This window comes from Camellia sinensis, chromosome 1, assembly GCF_055761805.1.
Source record: "Camellia sinensis isolate YWXY chromosome 1, ASM5576180v1, whole genome shotgun sequence".
Taxonomy (NCBI): domain Eukaryota; kingdom Viridiplantae; phylum Streptophyta; class Magnoliopsida; order Ericales; family Theaceae; genus Camellia; species Camellia sinensis.
The window spans coordinates 144,857,931-144,885,843 of record NC_138961.1 but is presented as its reverse complement, the minus strand read 5'-3'; the positions used below and the strand labels follow the sequence as shown (position 1 = coordinate 144,885,843).

General features: G+C 38.9%; 1 protein-coding gene across 3 annotated transcripts in view; it reads left to right on the top strand.

Moving 5' to 3' along the window:
- The first annotated feature begins 19,243 nt into the window (after positions 1–19,243).
- The window catches only part of LOC114279342 (GPCR-type G protein 1), a 45,444-nt gene continuing 36,774 nt past the window's right edge, over positions 19,244–27,913 (top strand). For all 3 annotated transcript variants that reach the window (XM_082886040.1, XM_082886046.1, XM_082886034.1), the window contains exons 1-5: positions 19,244–19,771; positions 24,300–24,400; positions 24,590–24,697; positions 25,634–25,754; positions 27,363–27,492. In XM_082886040.1, the coding sequence (XP_082742166.1) occupies positions 19,551–19,771; positions 24,300–24,400; positions 24,590–24,697; positions 25,634–25,754; positions 27,363–27,492 (681 nt within the window). In that variant the 5' untranslated portion in view covers positions 19,244–19,550. The remainder of the gene's footprint in view (positions 19,772–24,299; positions 24,401–24,589; positions 24,698–25,633; positions 25,755–27,362; positions 27,493–27,913) is intronic.

Below are 27,913 nucleotides of genomic sequence, written 5' to 3'. Positions count from 1 at the left end.
GAAAATCAATGTGTTGGGCTGCGTGTTCAACTCTCAATCAGTGTGGGCTGCGTGATCATCTTCAATTTGAGCTGTGTGTTCAACTCTCAATCAGTGTGTGCTGCGTGTTCACCTTCAATTTGGGCTGTGTGTTCAGAAAATCAATGTTTTGGGCTGTGTATTCAACTCTTAATCAGTGTGTGCTGCGTGTTCACCTTCAATTTGGGCTGTGTGTTCAGATAATCAATGTTTTGGGCTGCGTGTTCAACTCTCAATCAGTGTGTGCTGTGTGTTCACCTTCAATTTGGGCTGTGTGTTCAGAAAATCAGTGTTTTGGGCTATGTGTTCAGAATATCAGTGTTATGGGCTGTGTGTTCAGAAAATCAGTGTTTTGGGCTGTGTGTTCAGAATATCTGTGTTATGGGCTGTGTGTTCAGAAAATCAATGTTTTGGGTTATGTGTTCAAGTCTCAATCAGTGTGTGCTGCGTGTTCACCTTCAATTTGGGCTGTGTGTTCAGAAAATCGGTGTTTTGGACTGTGTGTTCAACCCTCAATCAGTGTGCGCTGTGTGTTCACCTTCAATTTGGGCTGCGTGTTTAGAAAATCAGTGTGTTGGGCTGCGTGTTCAACCCTTAACCGATGTGTGCCGTGTGTTCACAATCAATTTATGGGTTGAGTGTTCAGGAATTCAAGTGATTGGACCGTGTGTTCAGAGTGCAAACAGAATGCAAGAAAATTCATAATACGTTACAGAAAAGGTAAGAACGAAGTAAATACCTATCGTGCCTTATGGGAGAGATGATACTCTGGCTCCAGCAGAAGGAGATCCCCGGGTGCTCGCTCGTCAAAATCGGTGAAATGATGGAAAACAGCCCGCGGGAGAATGTGTACTGGTGGGTCATACCTCTCGGGGATGAAGGGACGGACCCTCAGAGGCAAAGACATGATGTCAGGCTCACCTCCGGCGCCTGGAGAACCTCCGCCGTGGGGAAATTGACCCGTCATTTCAAGAAATCTGCAAAAGGGGCAAAAATGAGCAAAAATGAGCCAAAATTGGAAAAAGTTAACAAAAGTCAACTCTAGGAAAATGAAAAAGTCAACAAAAGTCAACTCCCGAGAAAATCTTCCAAATATTGAGACAAACTTACCTCAAGTGGCGAAAATGAGAAAAGAAGCCCCGAAACTAAAATTTAATCGGTTCAAAGTGCTTAGAACTGAAAGATTTCGCGAAAACAACTTGCGTGGGACGTTGGAAAACGTGTATAGAGCACAGATCTGAGGGAGAAAATGGTTTGGGAAGCTAGAGAAGAGGATTTCGGAGCTGCAGTTATGAGTACAAAGTGTTTGGATAAGTGTATTTAAAGAAAAGAGGCTGAAAAGACAAAACTGCCCCCCAGATTTGGCAAAGTGGCCGGCCCGCCACTTTTTCTGGCAGGCCGGCCAATCACTTTTCAAAAACTAGCCGATGGCCTCCCTCTCCCAATAAAGGTGGCCGGCGGTGTTCCCCACATCTCCCCCAAGGTCCCTGCAAATTTTGGGAGGGATTGGAGTCCCGGAGACCTGAAAAAGTACAAGAGAAGTGCACTTTCTGTCGCGAAATCGCTCCGCCGGAACTTCAGCTTCAACTTCCGATGCATGTCTCATCGTTTACTCATCGAAAGTGAGGTATATCCTTTTGAACATGTTGTAACCTCTCCGGGAGGTGAACCGGAGACCGCGATCCAGTCGCCTTTGCCGAAACGCGCATTTCCTTGCTCGTTGTTTTGTGACAAACATACATCCTGGTTTACGCTTATTCTGCATTATCATGCACATAACTTGTATTCTCGTGCACATGCTTGCATTGTCATGCACGTCTCTTTGATATCACCGAGCCTCCATGCTTAAACTCGTGTTGTCACGCACGTTTCTTCCCGCACTGCGATGTTCTTTTCCATCAACACCGCGATTGTCTGTATTCGATATCACATTAAACATATGTTGCTAGATGTGTTGTGCTCGTTGAGTTTCTTTATTTTGCAGGCACAATATTGTATGTACGGTTCATTTGAAGCTGGTGCGACCAGACAAATCGCGCAGGTATCGTATCTTCTCCGTGTGAGACGCGACGAGAATTGAATAATTCTCTGCATTCCTAACTGCATGAAATGTAGTTGTTGCTTTGCATTCTTGCTTAAAACTGTTGCATCTATTTGCGAATACTTGCCTCATTACAGCTTGCTGCATTTGCATGATCATGAGCCACGCTCGGCTTTGTGCATATCATTTTGCATCTTGCCCCCTGCCTGCGGGCACGCCTGTGGGCACATCTTTGTTTATCTCACCTGTTTGTCTAAGTCTTCGGCTTTGTCGAAAATGGGTCGTCTCTGGGCTTTGACATTCACTCCCGTTACTTATAACTTTCAAGTTCTGTCAAAGAGGGGCAACTGTAGACACCCCATTTTTGATCGACCTTAAGACTCAGACGTCACCGATTGAGCACTTGGTGATGTTGCATATCGTGCTCGTTCAGAGGTTTCAGAGTCTCGGCTGCGAGCCTTGCCTCCAGACTTCCGGACTTTTTTGTGCTTTGCCTCAGTTTGCGAACCAGGCTCTGTTTTCTCTTCCCGAAGGGAGGGAGAGGTCTCATAGATCATCTCTCAGTGGCCGTAGGCTACGTTTCGTGGTCGTAGGCCATTTTGCCCGTTTGGAGTCCGGTTTTCGATTTTTCGAAGCCGTTGGCCGTGTGCCTCGGTTCGGGACCGCTTAACCATCTCCGTTTGTTCCGGTTCTTGGCATACGTCTTATATCCTCCCTTTTGAGGGACACTGTGGTCCAAGAAACCGACTTCGTAGTCGAACACCACTCCCGGTGCCTAACAGTCAGTTTTCGGGGCCCCGAGTTGCGCGTTTTGGCCCCAGAACCTTCATTTTGTATCGGTTTTGGCAGGGACCTCTGTTTCATTGCTAGGAAGGTCATAGAAGGATGGGAGGCCAGTAATTGTTCTGTCAGCCACCTTTATCCCTTCATCGCCCTCCGTCGCCCGTTTTTTCTCACTTCAAAGCCAATGTTGACCACCCTTGGGCCATTTTCTTGCACCCTAAACCCCATATTTGTGATGTACACATCTGGGAGGCCACCAATATTTGGTGGCCGGTCAGTAATTGCTTTTGAACCTTTTGAACCCCTTTGAAAAGTGGGATGTTCTCTCTCCTGGTTCACTATCTCCAGTTTTTGACCACATGATTGTGTTGAGCACACATGGGAGGCCACCAATATGTGGTGGCCGGCCAGCAATTGTTCTTGGACCTTTTTGACCCCTAGCCGACTGGCCATGGGAAGTAGCCGACCGCCTACCTGCAACCTGGATAACCAGCCGGCCTTGCTCCTTGCTGCAGGTACATTTCAAATATGCATCTCTTTTCCCCCCAGATTTTGTATCCGGGAGGCCAACTTTTTGGGGGGAAACTTGAATTCATTTCCCCCCCATTTTTCCCCTCTTTTCTCCCTCTCTTTTGCCTATAAAACCAGCCTCCCAGCTCTGGTTTAGGTGTTAGAAAATTTGCCTTTGAGCTCCCATATTGTATCTCTCTCCCTCTACAGTTCCAAGCTTCAAACCTCTCAAGTCCTACACTCATTTCTACACCACCACCTAACACCACACCACCACTCCATTCCAGCAGCTTGGAGGGCCTTCTCAGAGCTTTGGAGGCACCTTTTCTCAAGCCAAAAGGCTGCTAAAGTTTGGTCTTCAAGGGTGAGCAACATTTCCTCTCTTTTAAGCTTATTTTTGTATCCTTTCTAAGCTATACATGCTTGCATATTTGGACTCCGACCCTAACTGAAAATAGCATTATTTTGATGTCTTCTTCATGTTTGTTTTAGGGTCCTTCCATGTTTAAGGTCCCTAGCTACCACTTGCTTCATTACCCCTCTTGTGTGCCTCTCTCTTGCATAGTATTTTAGGCCTATATGTAAACTGTTTTGAGCTCTGTAATAAATTGAGAAGTAGCTTATTTTGAGCCCTTCTTCAATATTGTTGAAGGGCTCATCACTTTTTGAAGCTTCCATTTGCCACTTGCCTTTATATCCCTCTTTTGGCCTTATTTTTGCATGATTTGTTACCCCCTTGTGTTTACATTTTTGGACTCTGGTCCAAAATTTAAATAGCCTTATTTTGACCCCCTCTTCATGTTTGATCAAGAGTCTTTCGCTGTTTGAGGCTCCCTTTTTACACTTTGTGTTTAAATCTCTTTTTAGGCCTTATTTTGCATGGTATTTTAAGCTTATTTATTCACTGTTTTGGGCTCGGTTGTAAACTGTAAAGTGCTTTATTTTGAGCCTCTCTTCAACTTTGTTGAAGGGCTCTTAGCCATTTAGGGCCAGCAGCTTCCACTTGCTTCATTACCTCTCTTTCGGGGCCATTTTTGCATGCTAGTTTAGCCCTATTTGTGTTCATTGTTTGGCCTTACCTAAAAATGTAAATATGCTTTTTTTGGGGCTGCCTTGAATATGTCTTCACATTTCATGTTCAAATAATGCATGTTTTGTATAGCTATAGGCCAATGCATATGCCTAGTTTCGTGTTTCGGGTTCATTCCGTGCATCGGGTACCATATTTCCATGTTTCGGGGCTGTTTTGCATCGTTTTTCGGTACTGAAATTTTCATGCTTGTATGCCATATTCCATGCCTTGCCATGTCTTGTTAGAGTGGCATTTTGTGCCTTAGGTTCGGTCCTCGATTTGCGTACACGTGTGCGCGCATCTCGAGTTGTCTCATTTTCATCGTATGGCCTCTTATGTGAGTGTGGCTGAGGTCCACTCATGTTGGTGTAAGCCCATTGTGCATTGTGTATGCCATTTCATTTCATAGCATTGTGTATGCTAGGTTGTATGTTAGCGCATTGTGTATGCCATGTTACCTCGTGCATCTTGTATGCCATTTCATAGCATTGTGCATGTTAGGTTGTATCTTAATTGCATTCATGCATGACATGCATATTGCATTGTGCTTGGGATAGGGGTTAGCCCGATCATGGGAAATGAGGGACGTTTCGTACTTCGAGTGACGGAATGTGTCTCAATTCCCCGTCACCGACACTCCGAATTATCCATGATGGAGTTTGGGTTTTGTTGTGTTTATATGTGCATTCATTTCATATTGAGTCGTGCAATTCGACTCCTCGGCCATCATGCATCGATATGCGTGATTGGTGGCACGAGGATCGAGGACTACACTCCCTGAAGAGTAGTCATGCATACATATATGAAAATACTTTACCATGTCCCTTTGTTGCTCTCTGTTACAGCAAATCAGGAGTCAGCAGCCTTCCGGAGCTTGGCACGCATTCCAAGAACAATTGCAAACAGAGGCAAACCGGGGCATCGCGAGGGATTCTCCGCACAAGGCAACCCGAGCATGCATCATTCATCATCCGGAGCAGATTCGAGGCAGTCCTTGGCTTGCATGCCAATTTATTGCTTTACTAGTTAAATTTGTTAATTAATTAGGGTTTTGTATATATTTAGACTGTAATTATTTGGGACTGTATATTATTTATTCGGACCCTCTGCGCGAGGGCAATGTTGTAATAAGTGTGCGTGTGTGTGATGCATGTCTTCCAACCCCACATCTTTCTCCCTTTTATTTACCAGCTTATGATGGTTAGATTAGGGCATGTTTCAATTAGCATACAGTATGATAGCATGTTTGCATTCATTTCATCTGTCTTGCATGCATCGGGCTCAGGGCATCACACTAACTGCATTGTATTTTCAATTTCAAGTTGAATACATTTTAGCTGTAGCATTTCATATGCCATGTTTAGAAAAGCCGAGCCTGCTATAGTTGCATTTTTGCATGTGTTGCATTAGGCATTTCTGTATAATTAGAATCATGCATGGATTTCTAATTAGCTTTTGTTTTGGCTTGGAGTATTCGGTAAGTTTTATGCTTTAGCACCCTTGCATGCTTGTGAGTGACTGCCATGAATAGCATGCTTACCATGAGGCTATATGCTTATGTGATATATCTGCCTAAATGCCTGTGGGTGAAGGTTGGGTTATTTGAATTGGAACAATTCATTAATTGTGTGTTTTAAGCCCACTAGATAGTGGCAAAATCATGTTTTCTAAGCCCACCCGAGGGTGGCAAATCCACGTCTTAGCCTACTTGCGAGTAGCACCATCAAACCATTTTCAAACAAACAAACATGAAATGTTTTGTTCCGATTCAGGCGACCCAGTCTATACTTGTATGCTGTGCGCATCACATAGTAAATCTAGGCTAATAACTCGAATAAGAACACATAATGTTTCCAAAAATAGATATCATGGTTAGTAGAGGCCGATCTTTGATCGGGCGAGCGGGGGTGCTCACGAAGTGACCTTCCCCAATTGTACCCAAGTTCCCGAGCCGAGGCAACTTTGGTGATGACGGACACGTGGCCTTAGGCAAACGAGTCAGGGTTTCCTAAATTTTCCCAAAATAAAATATTTAGGTGGCGACTCTGTATCTGGCAAAGCAGTCCATGTTTGGCACTTCTTTCAAAAAAATCTGTTTTCTCAAAATGATTTGCCGGATTTGGACTCTTTGGTTCAGACGTAGAACCGTGACAATTTTAGAGTCCTGAGCTGTAGTGAGCCCAATATCGAACGGAACGGGGGGGACTCGTTCCTCGTCGGGGCGTTCGGGGGACGTCTACAGCTGATCAAAGATAGTTGACCGAACTAGTAAAGCTTTAAAGTTTGGGCCAAGCTACATTTTGGAGTTAGCTTGGATTTGGACCAAACAATGGGTTAGGCCGGTCAAAGATAGTTGACCGAACTAGTAAATGATCATATGTTCTTGAACCTAGCTACCTCATAGCGGCAGTCAACATTTTGACTGAGCTAAATAGGAAGGCGGTCAAAGGGAACCAAGGATAGAACATTGACCGATTTAGCAAAAGAACCGTGTAATGTCAGTATGGTGGCGCGTCGTGCAATATGTACACGGTGCTGCGGGTGTGCAGGTTAAGCCAGTGATGAATAGAGTATAAGTAGTTCGGTTGCATGGTGGAAAGTCAAGTAAAGAGTTGTGCCATCTCCCTTGGCTTGCAGTGAGAAGAGTATTAAATGATAAGCATTATCCTTTAGGAATGTAATTCCTAGGAGGACTCCATAAATAAGAGTTAGAGTCTTACTAAGACTGTGCCATGCAAAATCTACAAAAGCTCAAACCAAACCCTAAAATCAGATATTACAATTCTTACTCCCGAATTCACAAAGCTTTTATCGTCTTAGTCTACTCGTTGGCTTAATCATTGAAGGGGTTTCCAGTACACACCCGCTGGCCAACTCACATTTGTGATTTCAGGTGTTACGACGACATTTGAAGGAGTGCAAGCTTGATCAATAAGATTATATGAGTGAAGATTATTTTGTGCTCGTACAATTGGCGCTGTTTGTGGGAAATCTCAGAGAACTTACCTTTTGATCAAGTTTTCTTTCAGTAAGTTTTGATGGTGCACAATGAAGATATGCTACAATTCGCCATTGATGGCCAAACGCTGGAAGCGAATAGGAGGCGTGAGGATTTGCCTCCTGCTTCGCCCATGAATTTGGACCCTCAACGACAAAACCCTCACAGGGGCGTGCTAGAAAAGCGGGGTTTAAGCCATTGCCACTCTTGAAGCCCAGATGGACAAAGGCGAAGGACAGATATCCAGGTTCTAGAGGATCGTACAAAGGGGTAAAATGAGTTGATAAGGAGGATGGAGGTAGACATGGAGACTTTGAAGCACCATGTGAGAGGCAAAGGCGTAGATGATGTAAAGATTCACGAGGGACGAACACGATCTTGTCATTCTAGAGATCAAGATGGTTATGTCACGCCCACATATTTTGGGAGTAGAAGCCTTAGGACAGACGACACCCAGTCAATGACTTCCAGAACTCGTTATTTTAGGTCTGAGAGGAAAAGGTCTAAAAGGTCATACACTGAGGGGAATAGTTACTGACCCTCACACACTCATCAAACCTCTTCGTGATACACTGAGTTACCCAAGTCGAAAGATTTGCAGATTGTTTTGGAAGAAATGGCATGAAAAAGAGAAGTTACCCAGGTGCAGGACCTTCAAAAGATGTCTGCTTTGCAGCGATTGGCTTCTAGGATGTAGGGAAGCGTCGAGGTCGCAATGTCAATGCCGCACCTTGCCTGTAAGCCAGCGAACAGAGCGCTAACAAGATTACAGAGCTTGTTCGTTCTAACAATAGAGAACGCACATCTGCCTTTAGGCTTTAACCAGCCTGAGTTTACGATCTATGACAAAAAGTCAGATCTTTATATGCATCTTAGCCACTTTCAACAAGTGATGGCTATTCACAGGCGGAATGATACTTTGATGTGCATTTTATTTCCATCAAGTCATGGGGATCTAAGCTTGACTTGGTTTAAGAGGTTACTAGAAGGCATCATTGCCTCCTAGGCGCAGCTTGTAGAGGCATTTGTCACTAGGTTCAAAATAAACACCAAGATGCCTATGGAGGTTGACCAATTGCTCACCATTAACATGGGCAAGAATGAGACACTGAATTCTTACAACAACAGGTATTGGGAAACATTCAACCAAATTGGTGAATGCCCTACCAACCTAGTTGTTGCTCAGTACAAGCATGGACTTCCAATAAGGCATAGATTGAAGGATTCCATGACAATGACTCTACCTTTTACCATAGAAGCCTTAATGGAAAGAGTGCACCAATACAAAAGGATGGAGGAGGATGTCACTTGCACAAAGGCAAAGTCCTGCATAACAGTGATATCGGTCAAAAAGACGTCGGCTAAGGTTAACACAGTTAGAAAAAAATGAAGGCTGAACTATAACAACCGCGGCAACCTTCTCCAAATTAATGAGAAAAACCAAAGCAAGAAAGTTGAAGGTTCGCACCGCTATTCGCGACGGTTTTTAAAAAGCCCATTTATCGAATCCTGAATGGTATTCGTGATGAATCCTTTGTTCGGCAGCCGGCCAAATTGGGTGAAACGCAGAGAGGATATAATGAACATTACCCGTGCACTTTCCATGAAGAAGCCGGACATCGAATTGAAGATTGTACACCATTGAAGAAACATTTGTAAGAATTAGTGATAGTAGGCCACTTGGACTGATACATTGAGGGAAGAGCTCGGCCAGTCCCCTAAAACCGCAACATGCTAGACGGAATGCCAATATACAGTTAGCCTCAAGGTGTGATTAATGTGATCCATGTGATTATCGAGCCTGGGCAAGTTTGTGAGCTCAGAGAAATGATAAAAAAGGCAGAGCACATGAGGGAGGACTGAGAAGAAAGGGAAGACAAAAGCAAAGAATGTAATATTTTCTCCGACAAAGAACTAACAAGGTTGTAGAACCTCTATAACGACGCGCTAGTAGTTACTTTGCGTGTTAGAAACTTCAACATCAAGAGGATCTTGATCGATTAGGGGAGTTCATGTGAGATAATGTACTATGACACCTTCACGCAGATGAAGTTGGATGATAAAGACTTGGCACTAGCTACGTCGCCATTGGTAGGTTTTAATTCGATACCTGAATGGTCGATTGGCAAGATAATTCTGCAAGTCCAAGTAGGCTCAATGGTCAAACAAGTGGAGTTTTGGGTGTTGAAAGCCCCTTCCACTTACAACATCATTCTTAGGAGAGCATGATTGCATGCCATGCGAACGGTAACATCAGCCTACCATCAAGTAATTCGGTTCCTAAATGAAGTTGGGGTAATTGAGGAGGTCTTGGGAGACCAAATCATGTCCAATCAATGCTTCGTGACAGCGAATGGCAGTTGCGTTGCCAAAGGATTCGTACAAATAGTAGAGGAGCTGGAGAGCAAAGAAATGTTTGAAGACGTCAACAAGGCAGTTGAACAAAAGGCCGTGGAATAATTAGTGGAAGTAAGGATTAATGAGAGCGACCCAGCGAATTTCTTCTTGCTCGGCTCATCCTTGTCCAGTACCAAGAGGAGGGAGATCATGGATTTTTTGATCTCCAATCTCGAAGTGTTTTCCTAGACACCATACGACATGCCTGACATTGATCCAAATTTCATCTGTCATCAACTTAATGTCAACCTTACCGTCATCAACTTAATGTCAACCTCACCGCCAGACCGGTTATACAGCGGACTCATAGATCGACTCTACACCACGTAGAAATAGTGGTTGAGGAACTGAGGCCCCTACTAGAGGCTGGAGCAATCAAGGAAGTCCATTATCCAAAGTGGATTTCAAACACGGTGGTGGTACCTAAGAAGAACAACAAATGGTGTGTTTGTGTCAACTACAGGACTGCTAACAAGGCGTGCCCAAAGGACAGCTTTTATCTGCCAAAGATTGATCAATTAGTGGACTTAGCAGTAGACCATAACCAATTCATCTTTTTGGATGCATATCGTGAATATCACCGGATCGCTATATATGAGCTAGATTAGGAGATCACTTCTTTCACAACCCTAAGGGGGTTGTATTGCTATAAGGTCATGTCTTTTGGCCTAAAAATGCAGGAGCAACATTTCAACGAATGGTCACCAAGATGGTTGTGCCATTGTTAGGCAGAACAATGGAGACTTACATTGACGACATGGTGATCAAGAGCAATGATGAGTCAGACCATCTCAACGACCTCACAAAAATGTTCCAAATCTTAATGACTCACAAGCTACAGCTAAATGTGTCAAAGTGTGCATTTGGTATGGGATCAAACATGTGTTTTGGACTTGTTGGTGACCAACCGTGAAATAGAAATAGATCCTTCTCGAATCGAGGCCATTCAAGAGCTTGAAAGGCCAAATACAATTAAGGAGTTACAACATTTGACAGGCTCATAAGTCGGTCGTCAGACCAGTGTAGACCATTCTTCCAGACCTTTAAGTCCAAGTTTGAGTGGAAATAAAAGTATGACCGAGTTCTGGAAAGCTTAAAGGAGTACTTGTCTTCACCACTTCTAGCGACCCGGGTACCTGGAGAAGAGCTCTACTTGTACCTCACAGTCTCCGAGCACATCGTTAGCGTGGTCTTGGTGCTCACAAAAGGAATATAACACTTGTCTATCATTTATGTAAGTAAGACATTTCTAGGCGCAAAAACAAGATATTTGCTGTTAGAGAAGCTCGCCTTAGCTTTAGTGATGTCATCCTGAAAGTTGCCGCACTACTTCCACATACACACTATTGTGGTGTTGACTGCATTTCCTTTTAAGGCCCTATTTGAAAGGGTGGACTTTTGTGGAGGGGTACTAAAATGGGTAGTGAAGTTGGGATAGTTTGATATCAAGTTCCAACCTAGAATGGCAATGAAGACCCAAGCTCTAGCAGACTTTGCGGCGGAGTTCACTCTATAAAGTCATTTCGTTTGTTTGGTTGACCTGACCGAGAAAACTGAACAAAGGGGAAGGAGGAGAGAGAGAGAGAGAGAGAGAGAGAGCCGTGAGAATAGTGCAACCCCCTACTACCCAGCAACAAGCTAACTTACCACCTCAAGCGGAGGAAAATGTGCTGTCGAGCCTGGTAATGGTTACACCGTCCACTGAGGTCAACGATACATTGCAAGGGGTAATGAAGTAAGTCGCACAATGACAAACACGATGTGCGATGACGTGTCTGAAAGGGAAATTGTAGGGCAACCGAGCAAAACGAGTGACAAACAAACGGCTGAAAAAGATTTAGAAGAAATAATTGAAGTACTAGACCCCAAGACATTTTCAGACCTATTTACTTGTTGAAAGTTGTTCATGGGAAAGATGTGGAAGCTTTTTGTAGATGGAGCTTCTAATAGACATGGAGCTGGACTGGAAATATTCCTTATCTCGCAAGATGACCTGACTATTGAGCAAGCGATCAGACTTAAAGCGAAGTACAAAGCACTCTTGGCTGGTCTGAAGTCTGCCTTTCAGATGAAGGTTACCAAACTAATAGTGTACAGTGACTCTCAATTTGTGGTTAACCAAATATCTGGTGAGTACGAGGCAAAGGACGACAAAATGGCCAAGTATCAAGAGATTGCCAGAACAATGATCAAAAAGTTTGAAGTTGTCAGAATAGAACAAATCGGGCGAGATGAAAACAACAAGGCAAACTAGTTGGCCAGTTTTGCATAAATGTCAGACACTTCTATCCCAAACCCTTTACTGATCGACTTCCTGCCAAGGATTGAAGAACCTGAAACGGTAGAGATATTGTCTGATACCCCAAAGAACACCACGTGCCATAGCTATATTAATAACCACCCTTAAATACCCTAAGTCAAACTAACCACTTCATCATATTGAATATTTAAAATAAAGTATTAACCAATAGTTAGAAAGCTTTGAGAAAAGAAAAAAACTCAATACTTCATTGTGATAACCGAGTTACATAACATTCATGTATTCATTCATGATAAGAAATTCCTTCATTTCATTGGCACAACACATAAGATATGTTTGCTATAAAGAAATGTACAAATTGTTGAATATGAGTTGGAAGCTTAGCTAGCTTTGAAAAACTTTAGTGTGAAACCTTAAGATAAAAAGTTTAGCAAGTATTGAAAAGTTAGGGAAACTATTTGAATTGAGAAATTGAATGCTTAGATGACTTAGAAACCCTTAAGTAAGGAGCTTAATGATCTTGGTCTAATGAATAGAGCCTAATGAATACTTAATCAAAACATTAAGTAGGATTAGCAAAAATTAAACAAGATTAGCTTAAGCCTAAATAGGGTTAATTAGACTAATTAAGGTTAGCAATTAAACATGATTAATTAGAACTGAGTTTGGTTAACTTGGCTAATGGGGTAATTAGTGAATTAAACTAATCAACTTCTACAAGAAGGGAGAAGGATGGAGAACTTTTGAGAATTTGTGTTCTTGAAGATCAAAGGAAGAGGAGACAAGAGAAAAAGAAAGAAAATCAAGGAAAATTCAAGGATTCAACCTAAAATCAAAGGAAAATAATTTTTAGGTAAGAAATCCAATCCTCTTCCATGTTTTGTTATCATAACCAAGCTAGAAACCCATTTAATCCATGTATTGGAAAGATTTAAATAAAAGAAAATAGGAAAAGTTAGAACCTAAAGAAGGGTTTGAAGAAATCATTGAAAATCATGTTTTGGATTGGTTTTATGTTAGATTTGAGTCATACAAGAGTTATACTATAAACCTACACAAATTTTATACACTTATGAGCTTTAGAATCTTAGTTTTGAGGATTGAAAATGATGAAGTAAGGAAAGATTTGGAAAAGATGTGAAGTTGAATCAAATCCTACCTTTTGTTTGTTTTAATCTTAAAATCATGTATACAAATGAGTTTTTATTGATTCTACATCATATATATGCATATTAGGATGTTAAGAACCAAGTTTTGGACTTTAGAAGTGTGAAAAATAGATTGGAAACCGCAAGAACCTCGAAGAACAAGCAACTTGCCCAGATTTCCCGCACGTGTGGCAACAAGCACCGCACGTGCAATTTGCCCTCCGCATGTGTGGAATTCATCCCCGCATGTGCGGCGACCCAACCCAGAACCAAATTCAAGACTGGATAAGGCACATGCGGCCCTCACGTGACCTGACCAATCTGCAAGTGCGGAATTCTCCTGTTTCAATCCAATTTCAAGTAGGCATATCTCCTTTATCCGGACTTAGTTTTAAGCAATTCTTGAGCCTAAATTCAAGCCTCAAAAGTCTAGTTTCCAATGGTGGCAGTCTCACATCCAAATTCTAAGTATACAAAGAGATATGTCTAAATTAGTGTACGCTACCCACTTTCTTTCTAACCGTTTCATGCTAAGTCCTCTCCTAATTTAGTTTCCTTTCGTTTCTTTCTATTTTATTAAACCTCAAATACCTAAACATGATATTTTCAATATAAAACATATGAAATTGTTGTAGAATACTTAGGCCTTTTGACGTACATTTTCGGCACTCTTCGACATACTTTAAGCCTTAGTAACCTATGATGCTTCTAGGCATGCATTCGAAACATGTTTGACACTTGAATTAGACTTGAATTAGGCTTAGAAAAGACTAAGATAAATTAAAACACTTTAAGTGAATTTAAAAGTATGCTAATATGTGTGCTTTCAATGTCTTACTTATGCTTTGTGTAGGTCAAGCACTCGGAGGAGGAAACCCTTTGTTCGCGAGACATTTGTGAGTAATATATCTGTAAAGTTATGTTTGAAATTGTGTTTTGTAAAGTGAAAAATGCCTATTTTATGAAATGCTTGTGTTTATTAGAAATGAATGAATGTTGCACATTTTTATGAATCTAGTATGGTATCCTTTAGTAAGACCCTTGCCACTGGGGGATATAATACCATGACCCTTTGTTTATATGATGTGTGGAGATCTCCTTTTTACAACCATGTTTAGTTGGATGAATACTCTATTGGATGTACCATGTTATCATGTTTTGATTATAAGTTATTGTATAAATTATTTGAATGTTTTTGGAATTAAGAAGCATAATGGATCTTGCAAATATTTGGAATTCATTTATTTACCACTTTACTTTAATATTATTCATTGGGCAATGGCTCATCCATCACCTTATATATATGTAGATGCAAGAGAAGCATTATGAAGAGGATAGCTCCAAAGAGTTTTTGTATATATGCTAGAGTCAGGGAAGTTGTAAAATGTTATGTATATATCGTATTTTTCTTTAAAAGAATATGTAATTAAGAATGATGTATGTTTCATTTCATATAACTAAGCACTACTCTGAATGGATGTTTCAATTGTACTCAATATAAGTAATTAATAGCTTTTACATTTTCTATTTAAGGAACTTCTCTAATTATCATGAGAGTCCAATTTGATTTGATTTGATTTTTGTTCAGTTAGACCTTTGGTAGTCAGGTACTACTAGCCGGTCACCTCATTATCTTGTTTGGGGCGGGTTGAAGTCATGACATATTATGCCTCCAGTTATGACCTTCTTGGATGAACCCCATCATCACTTTCTTAAAGGATAGGATTTTGCCAAAACATAAGAAGGAGGCAAAAAAAATTCGAGCAAAATCACAGCGGTTCTGGATTTCCTTATATCCAGAATTGTATAAAAAGTCATTCACAGGGCCATACATGAAGTGCGTATATCCTAGCAAGGTTGAGGCCTTCTTGTTTGAAATTCACCAAAGAATATGTGGAAGTCATCAATGGGAGAGGTTACTGGCTTACTGAGCTATCTCGTAAGGATATTAGTGGCCATGCTTATCGAGAAGTATGTTAGGAAATGCAAAAAGTACCAAAAGTTTGCGCACCAAATTCACCAACCAGCTAAAGAACTCTTACCTTTGACCAGCCATTAGCTTTTTGCAATTTGGGGTTTAGACATAGTGGGACCACTCCCAACCTCTTGAGGAACAAGAAGTTCTTCATTGCGACAATTGACTACTTCACAAAGTGGGTTAAAGCAGAGGCACTGATATCTATCAACGAGAATGATGTCAAAAAGTTTGTTTGGCAGAACATCATCACTCGGTTTGGAATTTCAAAGGCATTAATATCATACAACGACAGTCAGTTTGATGGGAGGATATTCAAAGGCTTCTGTAAAAAGCACAAGATAAAGTTCTACAACTCCACATTGGCTTACCCACAAGCCAACAGTCAGGCCGAAACATTGAACAAGGTGATCTTGGACGACTTGAAGAAAATGTTAGAAAAGGCGAAAGGAAAGTAGGTTAAAGAGCTCCCACACGCACTATGAGCCTACCGAACTACTATAAGATGTTCGACCAGGGAGACACCGTTTGCTCTAGCTTATGGCATGGAAATTGTCATTTTCCTAGAGATTGGTCTTCCCACCATCCGAAGCGAGAGCTTTGATCCAGATTTGAACGGCAAAACAATAGCCATGGAACTCAACCTCACTAAAGAAAGAAGAGAGAGAGCCCTGATTTATATAGCTTCATATCAGTAGAAGTTGTCCAGAAAGTATAATAAGGCAGTACATCCAAGGTAGTTCAAGGTATGAGATTGGGTTCTACGCAAAGTTATGGGGAACACTTTGGTGCCTGGTGATAGCAAATTGGGACCTAATTGGGAGGGACCGTACAGAATAGTGCCTATTTTGTGATGGGTTTTTCCTAGCTCACTTGGAGTTCACCTCAGAGAATGGAAGTTTTAGGGATTCTCTAGAATCTAAATCAGTTTTAGGCTTTAATCAGCACCCGTTTCAGTTATTGTTGGAATCGTAGTGGCATTTATGGGGTGTATTTATGCATCAAACATTAAGAACATGAAGAATAGTGTAAATAACAATAGCAAAACACCAAAAGGAGTATAAAACTTATGGATTTGAGACCCGAAATCGGATTTCAATCGGCAAGAAAGTGTCTTCGTGTGATTGCGAGTTTACTGGAACGATAGATGTGCTACGGTATGAGACAGGAATGCAAGAATGTGAAAGGTTTGGGCTCTGGTTTAGGGTTCACAGTTGGAGAAGATGAACAGTGGAGGACAAGAGGCATATGTCTCGATTATATATATGTTGAAGGCTAAAAGGCACAATGATTTCAAATTTAGGAGCTAAAGCATGATGACTAGAACAGTGCATGGGGTCAATTAGTATAAGCCAGGTGTCCTAAAAAGGACACGATGTTAAAATGCTGAGAGAACATGCTATACGAAGGACATGACTGCTTGGAACCAGGCTGGAGTCCTGACCGAACGACCTTGACTAGCTCAGTAGGGATGAGTATTTTAGCTCATGCGCTGCAGATGGAATTAAGAGACAATTGAGAGGATAATTTGTGTAACCAAATTGGGCTAAGCTAAATGGAAGCAGCCTTGAAGTTTGGGTCGAGCTATGTCTTGGAGTTAGCTTGGCTTTGGACTGAACAAAGAGTTAGGCTGGTCAAAGATAGTTGACCGGACTAGTAAATGATCACATATTCTTGGACTTATCTATCTCATAGTGGTGGTCAACATTTTAACCGAGCTAAATGGGAAGGTGGTCCAAAGAAACCAAGGAATGAACCTTGACCGAGATAGGAGGAGAGCCATGCAATGTCAGCATGGTGGCACGCCATGCAATATGTGCACGGTGCTGTAGGCTGCATGGATAAACCAGTGGCAGATAGAGTAAAAGTAGTCTGGTTACACGGCGAAAAGCCGAATAAAGAGTTGTGCTATCTCACTTGGCTTGTAGTAAGGAGGGTGCTAAATGATAAGCATTATCCTTCAGGAATGTGGTTCCTATGAGGACTCCACAAAGGAGAATTAGAGTCCTGTTAGGATTGTGCTATGCAGAATCTATAAAAGCTCAAACTAAACCCTAATCTCAAATATTGTAATTCTTACTTTCGAATTCACAGATCTTTTATCTCCTTAGTCTACTTGTTGACTTAGGCATCAGAGCGGTTTTTGGCACACACCCGCCGACCAACTCACGTTTGTGATTTTAAGTGTTACGATGACATTTGGAGGAGCATAAGCTTAATCAACATGATTATATGAGTGAAAATTATTTTGTACTCGTACATGTATATCCAAAAGATGCTAGCTAAAATAGAAAAGTAGTTTTTTAATTATAATTTGACTCAAATTTTATTTTGGCTAATATGGATGTTCTGAGTTAAACAAATCTTGAGAGGCTGGTTATAAAATTTTGAATTTTTTTCTAGAGGGGCAAATTTGTATAATATATAAATATTTATATCTAAGACTAATATATTTGTGCTGTATTTGATTAGAGAAAAAATTTAGAAAGAAAAAAAAAAAGTGAAATGTAATTATATTTCGCTTATATTTTATACATTTTTTTTGTTTTCTTTTCTAATTGTCTACACTTTTTTCTCTTCTATTTTCTAAATGTCACTCTCCCTTTGTAAATTTTGATGACAGATAAAAGAATAATTATATTTTGATGTGATTGTTTGAAAATAAGGTATTTTAGTTAGTTGTTTGTTTGTTTTTTTTTTTACTATTATAGTCTAATTAAAAAAAAAAAGTTGTATTTAGAATTATAATTAACATTTTTTTATTATTTAATTTGATGGTTGTGAAAAAAATAAATAAAATACGCATAATTTAAAGGTTTTTTTTTTTTTTTAAGGTCCTTGGTATTAAGATTTTATAGCATAAATGACATATATTTTTATAATGGCTAAGGTCCCTCAATTTGATCCAGAGAAATTTTGTCCAGGGAAATTCTGGACTTCTAAAGAATTTCTCCGTATTCAACCCAGAGAAAATTCAAATTTCTTTGGGTTCAGTTTGACCAATTTTCAAACCAGAGAAAATTAATAAATTCTGGACTTCCCAAACCAAAAGAAAATTGACTTTATCAATTTTACTCAGTTAAAGGCAGAGAAAATTAAACAAATTTCTCTGCCTTCCCTGCCTCTCCTAGACTCAACTCTCTAAAGAAAATTTGGACATTTCTCTAGTCTTCCATTCTTTTTAGAGAAATTTTCCTTCTCTGGCCTTCAAAGAAATTTTCCAAACCCAGAGAAATTCGCAAAGAGATGGTGTATATAGCACGCAGCTCTGAAGAGACCAAAAGCTGGTTTTGAACAAACCGTGGGCTGAAAAATCACCCATGTGTATACACTTCCCCATGTACCAAAGTCATCAACCAGCTAGCATGTGCAGAAATAGACCCACGCTTCACCTCGTGTTGGAACGGAAATCAATAGCACCGCTGAACCACTACCATGCATGGCGGAACCACCGACTTGGAACAATAGAACATGAATCTCCATATTTACCAGCTTGGACACCCACACCAAACGAACCAGGATACACTGACCTCACCCGATGTGTCATAGACACACTGCAGGCGACTATCTCCAAACCATAGCAACACTCCAGCGACACACGATCTCACCAATGACATGTTACCAACCTGCGACTATCACCATCCACCGGAGAACTAGAGCAACTGATAGGGGAGATAGAGAGTCAAATTTCTCTGATATGATACATGGTGTGGGTTTAGGGACCTTAGATATCAAAAAATAATATTATGAATCTCTTCCATTACTAAGGCCAAGTTTGGCTACAAAGAAAAAAGTGCACTTATTTCATCTTTTTATCTTTTTTGGGTCACATCAATTAACATCTCCTCTCTATTTTTTCTACACATAATACAAAAAAAGTCAAAAAGTGCACTTATTTAGTCTTTCCAAACTAGGCCTAAAAATAAAAAAATAACCTTAGACTAATTTTTCCTAATTTAAATTTAAATTTATTTTACCTTTATTAGCTATTTTAACTTATTTTGTACCTTTATTAGCTATATTAACGAGATACAACTTCCCAACCAACGCCATAAATTTGGATTGAACAACAAATTGTGCAAATGGGGAAAAAAAAAAAGTCTAATTATAATTTTTATTGATATTTACGACGATTAAAACTAAAGAAATTTGAAACTTTCACTGTCATTTGTTACAATTGAAATCTGGGATTTGATTTTTGTAATTTCTGCAGTAAAAGAAATCAAACCAAATCTCCTACAACACACCGGTCATCCCAATAAAGCGCATTTTTTTAGTATTCGTAGTAAGAAAGTACTAGTAATTAAACAAAGCAGAGAGAGAGAGAGAGAGAGAGAGTGTTTTGGAAATGGGGTTGGGATGGGGAAGAGCGATATACGAGGGAGTGGTGGTGGTGGGATCGCTGTCGATGCTGGGATGGGCGGGGCTGTGGTTCTTGAACAGAAGACTTTACAAAGAGTACGAAGAGAAGAGGCCACTCGTTCAGATCATCTTCAGCGTCGTCTTCGCCTTCTCCTGCAACCTCCTCCAGCTCGTCTTATTCGAGATCATCCCCATTCTCTCCAAAGAGTAAATACAAAATATACAATTTGATATTTGTCTTGCACTTATTATCACTTTACTTTACTTTAGTTTTGGCAATTGATCGATCGCTGATGATTAGTGGCGAATTTAACTTAGAAATCCGCTAGGGTTGCTTCCTTTTAAAGACTAAGGAATGCAAATTCTATTCTTATATGTAGTCAACTGATTATCCTAGCATACATAGGAGAATAGAATTTGCAATGCATTATTTTTACCTTATGGTTAATGCTTGCTTGGTAAATTATTGGGGATTTATAGGGCTGAGCAAAAAAACCGAAAAAACCACAAACCGGTCCAATCCAGACCAAATCGCACGGTTTGGTTTTGGTTCTTAAAATAAGCAAACCACACTTAATGGTTTGGTCCATGGGTTTATAGTTACAAAAATGTATAGAACCAAACCGGATTGTTTAGATATTTATATATATATATATATATATATAAAATTTATTACTCATCATGAACACTCAAGTTACTAATTAGCTATCAAGCATAGTTATTTTGACAAATATGTGTATTCGTATTGTTTACGCCCCTCAAGTAGGGTTAGACGATCAGACTAAGAGGGTTTTTTGGAAACAAATGGATGAGATCTTACAGGAGATACCCGTAGGAGAGAACCTGGTTATAGATGGAGATTTTAATGGCCATGTGAGCATAGATAAAGTAGGTTATGAAAGGGTGCATGGTGGATACGGTTTTGGTGACAGAAATGAGGCTGGACAGAAAATCTTAGATTTTGCGTTGGCTTCTGACCTGGTGGTGGCCAATACTATGTATAAGAAGAGGGAGGAGCATTTGATAACCTTTAAGAGTGGATTAGTTAAGAGCCAAATAGATTATTTTTTAGTGAGAAAAGTGGACTGCCTAAAATGCAATGATTGTAAGGTGATTCCTGGTGAGAGTCTGGTCTCTCGACATAGGATTTTGGTACTAGATTTATGTTTTAGAGGGTAATACCAAGTTAGGAAGGGTGGGGGGCGTCGTAGGACAAGATGGTGGGACTTAAAAGGGGATAAACTAGAAATATTTAAGAATCGAATGGATAAGGAAGGCACTTGAGACTTAGAAGGTGATGCTAACACTATGTGGAATTCAATGGCCAATTGTATGAGGAGAATCTCAAGGGAAGTGCTTGGAGAGTCGAAAGGAACAGGACCCAGCTCTAGGGAAACTTGGTGGTGGAGGGAAGAGGTCCAAACGGTAGTTAAGGCAAAAAAAGAGTACTTTAAAAAGTGACAGAAGGATAGAACTGAGGAAAACCTTAAGAGCTATAGATTGGCTAATAAGGAGGTCAAGAAAGTAGTAAGAGAGACTAAGTTGAAAGTTTATGATGACCTATACACTAGACTAGATAGTAAGGAGGGAGAGAAGAGGGTATACAAACTTGCTAAGATACGGGAGAGGAAAACAAGAGATTTTAATCAAGTAAAGTGCATAAAGAGTGAGGATTCTAAGGTATTGGTGAAGGATGATGAGATTAAGGAAAGATGGAAGAATTATTTTGAGAAATTGTTAAATGAGGAATATGGAAGTACGACAATAGGGGAAGAAATAATCAGTAATACGATAAACCAAGACTATAGGTTCTATCGCAGGATTAGGAACTTTGAAGTAGAGATTGCACTTAAGAAGATGAAATCAAATAAGGCTTTAGGACCTGATGATATCCCTATTGAAGCTTGGAAGTGTTTGGAAAAAGGGAGTTGCTTGGTTGACTAGGTTGTTTAGCAAAATTTTGTTGACTAGGAACATGCCAGATGAGTGGAGGAAGAGTATTTTAGTGCCAATGCATAAGAATAAAGGTGATGTCCAGAATTGTAACAACTATAGAGGAATTAAGCTAATGTGTCATATAATGAAAGTGTAGGAGAGGGTGATGGAACGCCGATTGCGAGACATAACAGAGGTGTCAGAGAGTCAATTTGGGTTTATGCCTGGTAGGTCAACAATGGAAGCGATCTATCTTTTGAGGAGAGTTATAGAAAAGTATAAAGAAAAGAAAAGAGACATTCATATGGTGTTTATCGACCTTGAGAAAGCATATGACAGAGTGCCCCGAGATATAATATGGTGGGCGTTAGAGAAGAAAGCGGTGACAAAAGGCTACATTGACGTGATTAGGGACATGTATGAAGGGGTGGTGACCACTATTAGATCGCCAGTCGGAAAAACAAATGAATTTCCTATCACTGTAGGGTTACACCAAGGATTTACCTTAAGTCCTTATCTTTTTGCTTTAGTTATGGACGAGTTGACGATAAATATTCAGGATGACGTGCCATGGTATATGCTTTTAGCAGACGATATTGTGTTAGTGGATGAGACTAGAGAAGGAGTTAACACAAAGTTGGAGATTTGGAGAAAAACTCTTGAATCTAAAGGATTTCGGATAAGCAGAACTAAGACAGAGTACATGGAGTGTAAATTTAGTAACAGTAACAATGAAAGCAGAGGAGAAGTGAAGATTGAGAACCAAGAACTGCCTAAGAGTGAACATTTTCGTTATTCAGGGTCGATTATCACAACAGCGGGAGAGATTGATGCAGATGTGACCCATAGGATTAAGGCGGGATGGTGTAAGTGGAGAAGTGCGTCTGGGGTATTGTGCGATAAACGAATACCCACTAGACTAAAAGGTAAGTTCTATAGAACGGCTATTAGACCAGCTATGTTGTATGGGACGGAGTGTTGGGTAACCAAGAAACAACATGTAGATAAGATGAGTGTGGCTGAGATGAGGATGCTAAGGTGGATGTGTGGTAAGACTAGACAGGACAGGATTAGGAATGAGTGTATTCGAGAATGGGTAGGAATAGCACCGATAGAAGATAAGTTGAGAGAGAATCGTTTGAGATGGTTTGGTCATATTCAACGGAGACCAACAGAGGCAGTAGTGAAGAGATGCGATACTGTAACGATAGATGAAAGTGTTAGGGGACGGGGTAGGCCTAGATTAACGTTTACTAGCATTATAAATAGAGATATGAATCTACTTAATTTGACTAATGAAATGGCCTTTGATAGGGCCGCGTGGAGAAGAAGGATTCATGTAGCCGACCCCATTTGATGGGACTTAAGGTTTAGTTTGATTTGGTTTATGTGTATTCGTATTGTGTACTTATTGGCGTATAGTATTTCGTATGATACTTTTATATACATATGTACTCAATTTTTTTCTTTTTAATTTTTGGTGTATTTAAACGTATCTAGTATATACCTAAGCTGTCCCGTATTTCAATTGAAATAATATTTTCTTCTACTATAGAGATAAAATTCTTTTCACTAAACTTTTTTTTATTTTTTTATTTTTATGCTTAGTATGATTTTAAAATTAAGCTATGGTTTATAAGTTATTTAATATAATGACATTTAATTTTAGTTTACACCTTTACTTTTGACATTAAGGCCTCGTTTGGGAACAGGCTAATTTAGTAACTTTTTGGCTATTTGTCTCAAAAGGTAGGTAAAAAAAACTTGTATGTTTGGGATGACTTTTTGGCTAATTACGAAAAGATGTGCAAAAAGCAGAGAGAAAAGAGAATTTTTGACTTTTTGGTATGAGTTGTTGACTTTTTGGCTAATTTAGTAACTTTTTGGCGAATTCGCTAAAAAAGTAAGTCCCCAAACAGGGCCTAAATGTAAATTGTAGATTAGATCTTAACAAATTAAATTATTTAATCAATTTTTGCATTACTCCAAATTTAAAATAAATATTTTTTTAATAATGTACCCGTATCGTACTAGTACCAGTACTCGTATCTTTACCCGTGCTTCATAGCTAATTAGTATCCTATTTTTATACATAAATTGTCAATTCTCTATTTTTGCAAGCGTGTTTTTGTATAGTAGTAGTAACTAATTCTAAACCATTATCTAAACCATTATTACTTTATAAAATAATATCATATTGTTTGATATTTGAGGAAGTTGCAAGCAATGTTTTATGATCATATTGTAAATGATGACAAAATTTCTAAAAACCGTGGTTCCAAACCGAACCAAACTGCATTTTACTGGTTCGGTTTGGATTGGTTCCAAGTTTTTCATGTTTTGATTTGGTTCCAAATTTTCTTGAATGGTAGGTGATGGTTTGGTCTTGGTTTACTCCTAAATCGAACCAAACTGAACCAAACCAGACCATAAGGTAGTGTTTGGTTCACTTGAATGGAGTGGAGTGGTTCACTTGAATGGAGTGGAGTGAAATAGAATGATCATTCTATCAAAATGTCCATTATCATGTTTGGTTGACTAAAAAAATAATGAAAAATGCATTGCAAATGGAATCATCATTCGCTATTGTGAGGGAATCATTATTCCATAGGGGGAGCCTAAGGAATGGCCATTTTATTCCATTCCATTTTATTCTAATGAACCAAATAGCGCATAAGAGTGGTTAGTGTGGATTTTACTACAATCCTACCTTCATAGTCAAGGTGTATGTATGGATTGATAGGTTGTTTTGTACAGCTTTATATTGTTCTCAGGGCATTTTTTTCCCTATTGGCTGTAGGGCAAGATGGATGAACTGGAAGGTGGATTTGTTCTGTTTAATAGTGTTACTGGTCTTCATGTTACCTTATTATCACTGTTACTTGATGCTTCGCAGCAGTGGTAAGTTGTGTGCTCATGCTATTTCTCAATCTGTCTTTTTTTTTCTTCTTGTTTTCCTTTCAAGGTTTAGTTTCATCCAGCTTTGGGGAACTTATGCTATTTTGTTTGTAGATTATGTTATACCAAGTCCGTAAGTGATAATTTGTTGCACACAAACTTTATTCACTAAATGTCGAGCCTTCACCTCAGGTTTGAGGATGGAACGGGCTGCACTTGGTGCTATCTTATTCTTGTTGGCATTTCTATATGCTTTTTGGCGCATGGGCATTCACTTTCCTATGCCTTCACCGGATAAAGGTTTGAATTTTATTTCCCCCCAACACACACACACACACACACACCCAAAAAAACAAAGCCTTCCTACTTCTTGCATTTGTACTATTACGTAGCTCCGAAGGTGATTGTTTTCTACATGTTATGCCTGCCCGTGTACCATTCATATTACAATGACAAGACAAATGTGTTCTTTGGTACAAGTTTTGCCATATTTCTATCTGTTTCTTCTTCCTTTTTTTATTTTTATTTTAATTTTTAGTCACACATTTGTTCTAAGCAATGTTATATGGATTCTTCTAAATTTGTGAAGCACCCATGTCAAGGGTATGGGATATGTGTTTGGCATATTTAGTTGGACATGTATGTTGTACCCATTAAGATTAAGTATGACTAAATAGTTGAGTTTATTATATAATAAAGGCCTTGTTTGGGAAGGGGCTTTTTTGGCTTTTTGGGTTAAAATAGCACTAAAAGACAAAATAGGTTAAAATAACCAATAAGATAAAATGTCACATCAAATCCATAATCATTTTACTTTTTTTTCTCACAAATATCACATCCAACTACAAAAAAAATCCAATTCTCTTCTCAAACACAACTATTTTAGCCAGGCTAAAATAGCCAAAAGGCCAAATAGCCTATTAAAATAGCCACCTTCCCAAACAGGGCAAAAATGGACACTCTTATTTTATACATAACATGCTTTATGTTAGTTTGTAAACACCATTTTAGCCTAAAAGGATAAAAAAATATTAAAAAATATGAAATTTAGTTGCGTCCTAGAATTGTTGGACATGGTAACATGGTAAGTACATGAATCTAACAGGTAAGACACATACCCGCACTTAACGCTCTGCCCAATTCATGTAACATTGGTTTTGAGTAACTTGTTTACAATAAATAACTTTATTGTGTCTAATTATTATTATTTTACAAATCATGGTTTTTGCTTCTCAGGTTTTTTCACCATGCCTCAACTGGTCAGCAGAATTGGGGTTATTGGTGTTACTGTCATGGCTGTCTTATCTGGTTTTGGAGCTGTAAATCTGCCATACAGTTATCTATCCCTCTTCATTAGGTAAGAACAAAACACACCTTATTGATGCAAAATGAGTTAAATCATTGCTTTGCCCATGGATTTTCTTATTTCTGCCTTACTGCATATAATTGCTTTCTGTAATGTTTTGAATGCTCTTTATTGTTACCCCAGTAGTTGTTGTTGTAGTATGTGTTTTGCAGCTGATTTAGTATCATCTCATTTAAGGTTTAATGGTTGTCTATTATTTACTTTTTCATCGAGATAGGGAAGAAGGCAGCCTTCCATAAAAGTTTATGTTTATAGTTGATACTAGATACTTAAATTGATAGAAATCAATACAATGCAGCAAAATTAAAACTTATTGGCCCGAAGAAGTTTGTATAGGGGCCATTGATTGGTGCAGTAGTAAAGCTTGGGCCATTTTTTTGATAACATGGATCCAAATATGAGGTTAAGTAGAGTGCTTTTGGTTTATTATGTGATTGATGGATACTATAAAATTGAAAAGAAGTTTTTTATAAAACAACTATAATGCCAATGATGTTTTACAAGACAAATTGTTAGACAACTAAGAAACATGTTCATAAAATTAGTGTAGTGGATATGAGGATGCTTAGATGAATGTATGGAAAGATTAAGAAAGACAAAATTACAAATGAATATTTTTGTGAAATAGTAAAGAGCAACACCAATTGAGGATAAAAAAATATGAATATCTACGTGGGGTGTGGTATAGATTGCTCCTTGGTTCTTAAACTTTGAGGGAGTTATATAGCTCATTTGTGGAAAATAAAATTCATAAAGCATGGAGCGACACACACAAAAGAAAAAATTGTAAATTTGTGTAGGTATATATAGATGAACTATATATAGATATATGCTTGTGTAAACAAGCAATCTATGATGGACACTTATTGCAGCGACTTACCCAAAAGAATAAATGTAAATTTGTGTAGGTATATATGGATGAACTATATATAGATATATGTTTGTGTAAACAAGCAATCTATGATGGGCACTTATTGCATTTGATTCTTTACAATTTTGAACAATATTAACAAAGCATCTCTAATCATATCAACTCTTTGATTAGGTTAAGTTTTTTATGTGACTATATACTAACCACATAAAAAAGAAAAGAAAAAAAAAAGAGTAACCATATATTTCAGAAAATGCTTTCAGTTGAGTGACCATGTGGTTTAACTGGTGACAGGAGAACCAGGTATACATTTCCCTGTGTTCATGTCTAGTTTAAGGTTGATGGTTATGCTTTTATGGAACCAAATGGCCAAATCATAAAGGCATATTTCTTTTATGATATATATATTTTTGACAATGGAAAAGATTTTTTATTGAAAGACCCAACAGTCACTAAAGATTACACTAGAAGATAACACCATACTGGACATGACAAGCTCCAACTATTGGTCACCTTAATTGTAAGGGCTTGTTTAGCACATACATGTACAACCCTATTAAAACCATCCATCTTATCAGAAGAAAATTGACAAAAAACAAAATCCTTAGCTAGGAAGAGGCAGCAATGTAGCACGGCATCAATGTCAAATTGTTCATTTTGCTTCTCTTTCATTGTTATATTAATTCCTAACATTTCTGTTTTTTATTTTTTATTTTTTTAATATGAAGAGAAATTGAAGAAGCAGAGATTAAAGCTTTGGAAAGACAATTAATGCAGTCAATTGAAACATGCATCGCCAAGAAAAAGAAAATAATTCTTTGTCAAATGGAGATGGAGCGAATCCAAGGATCGGAAGAGGTTCACTTGTCTCACTATGTTCAAGAAATATAAGATGAAATTTCTTTGGATTAATAAATACTACATGTTCATTCGTTGTTGGTTTAATGCTCTTATGTTTCTTGGTGAAATTTCTGATATTGAGAATAGCATAATATTATTAACTTTAATAACTTTTTTCTTTTTAATTAATTTTTTATTTTCTAAATTTGTCTGCTAATTTGGGTTTTGGTTTTTGGCATCTCTGTGTTTCTTTTATAGTGATCATTCTTAAATGGATATGCAAATGATATTTAATCATGATGAAGATTGCATGATAGTTGGCTATGGAGCACTGATACGTCAAAACAAGTATTGTATCAGTGTTGGATACACAGACACTTCGAGGACACACGGATATTTCGGGGACACGTAACTCACCACATAGTGTGCCCCCTTGTTT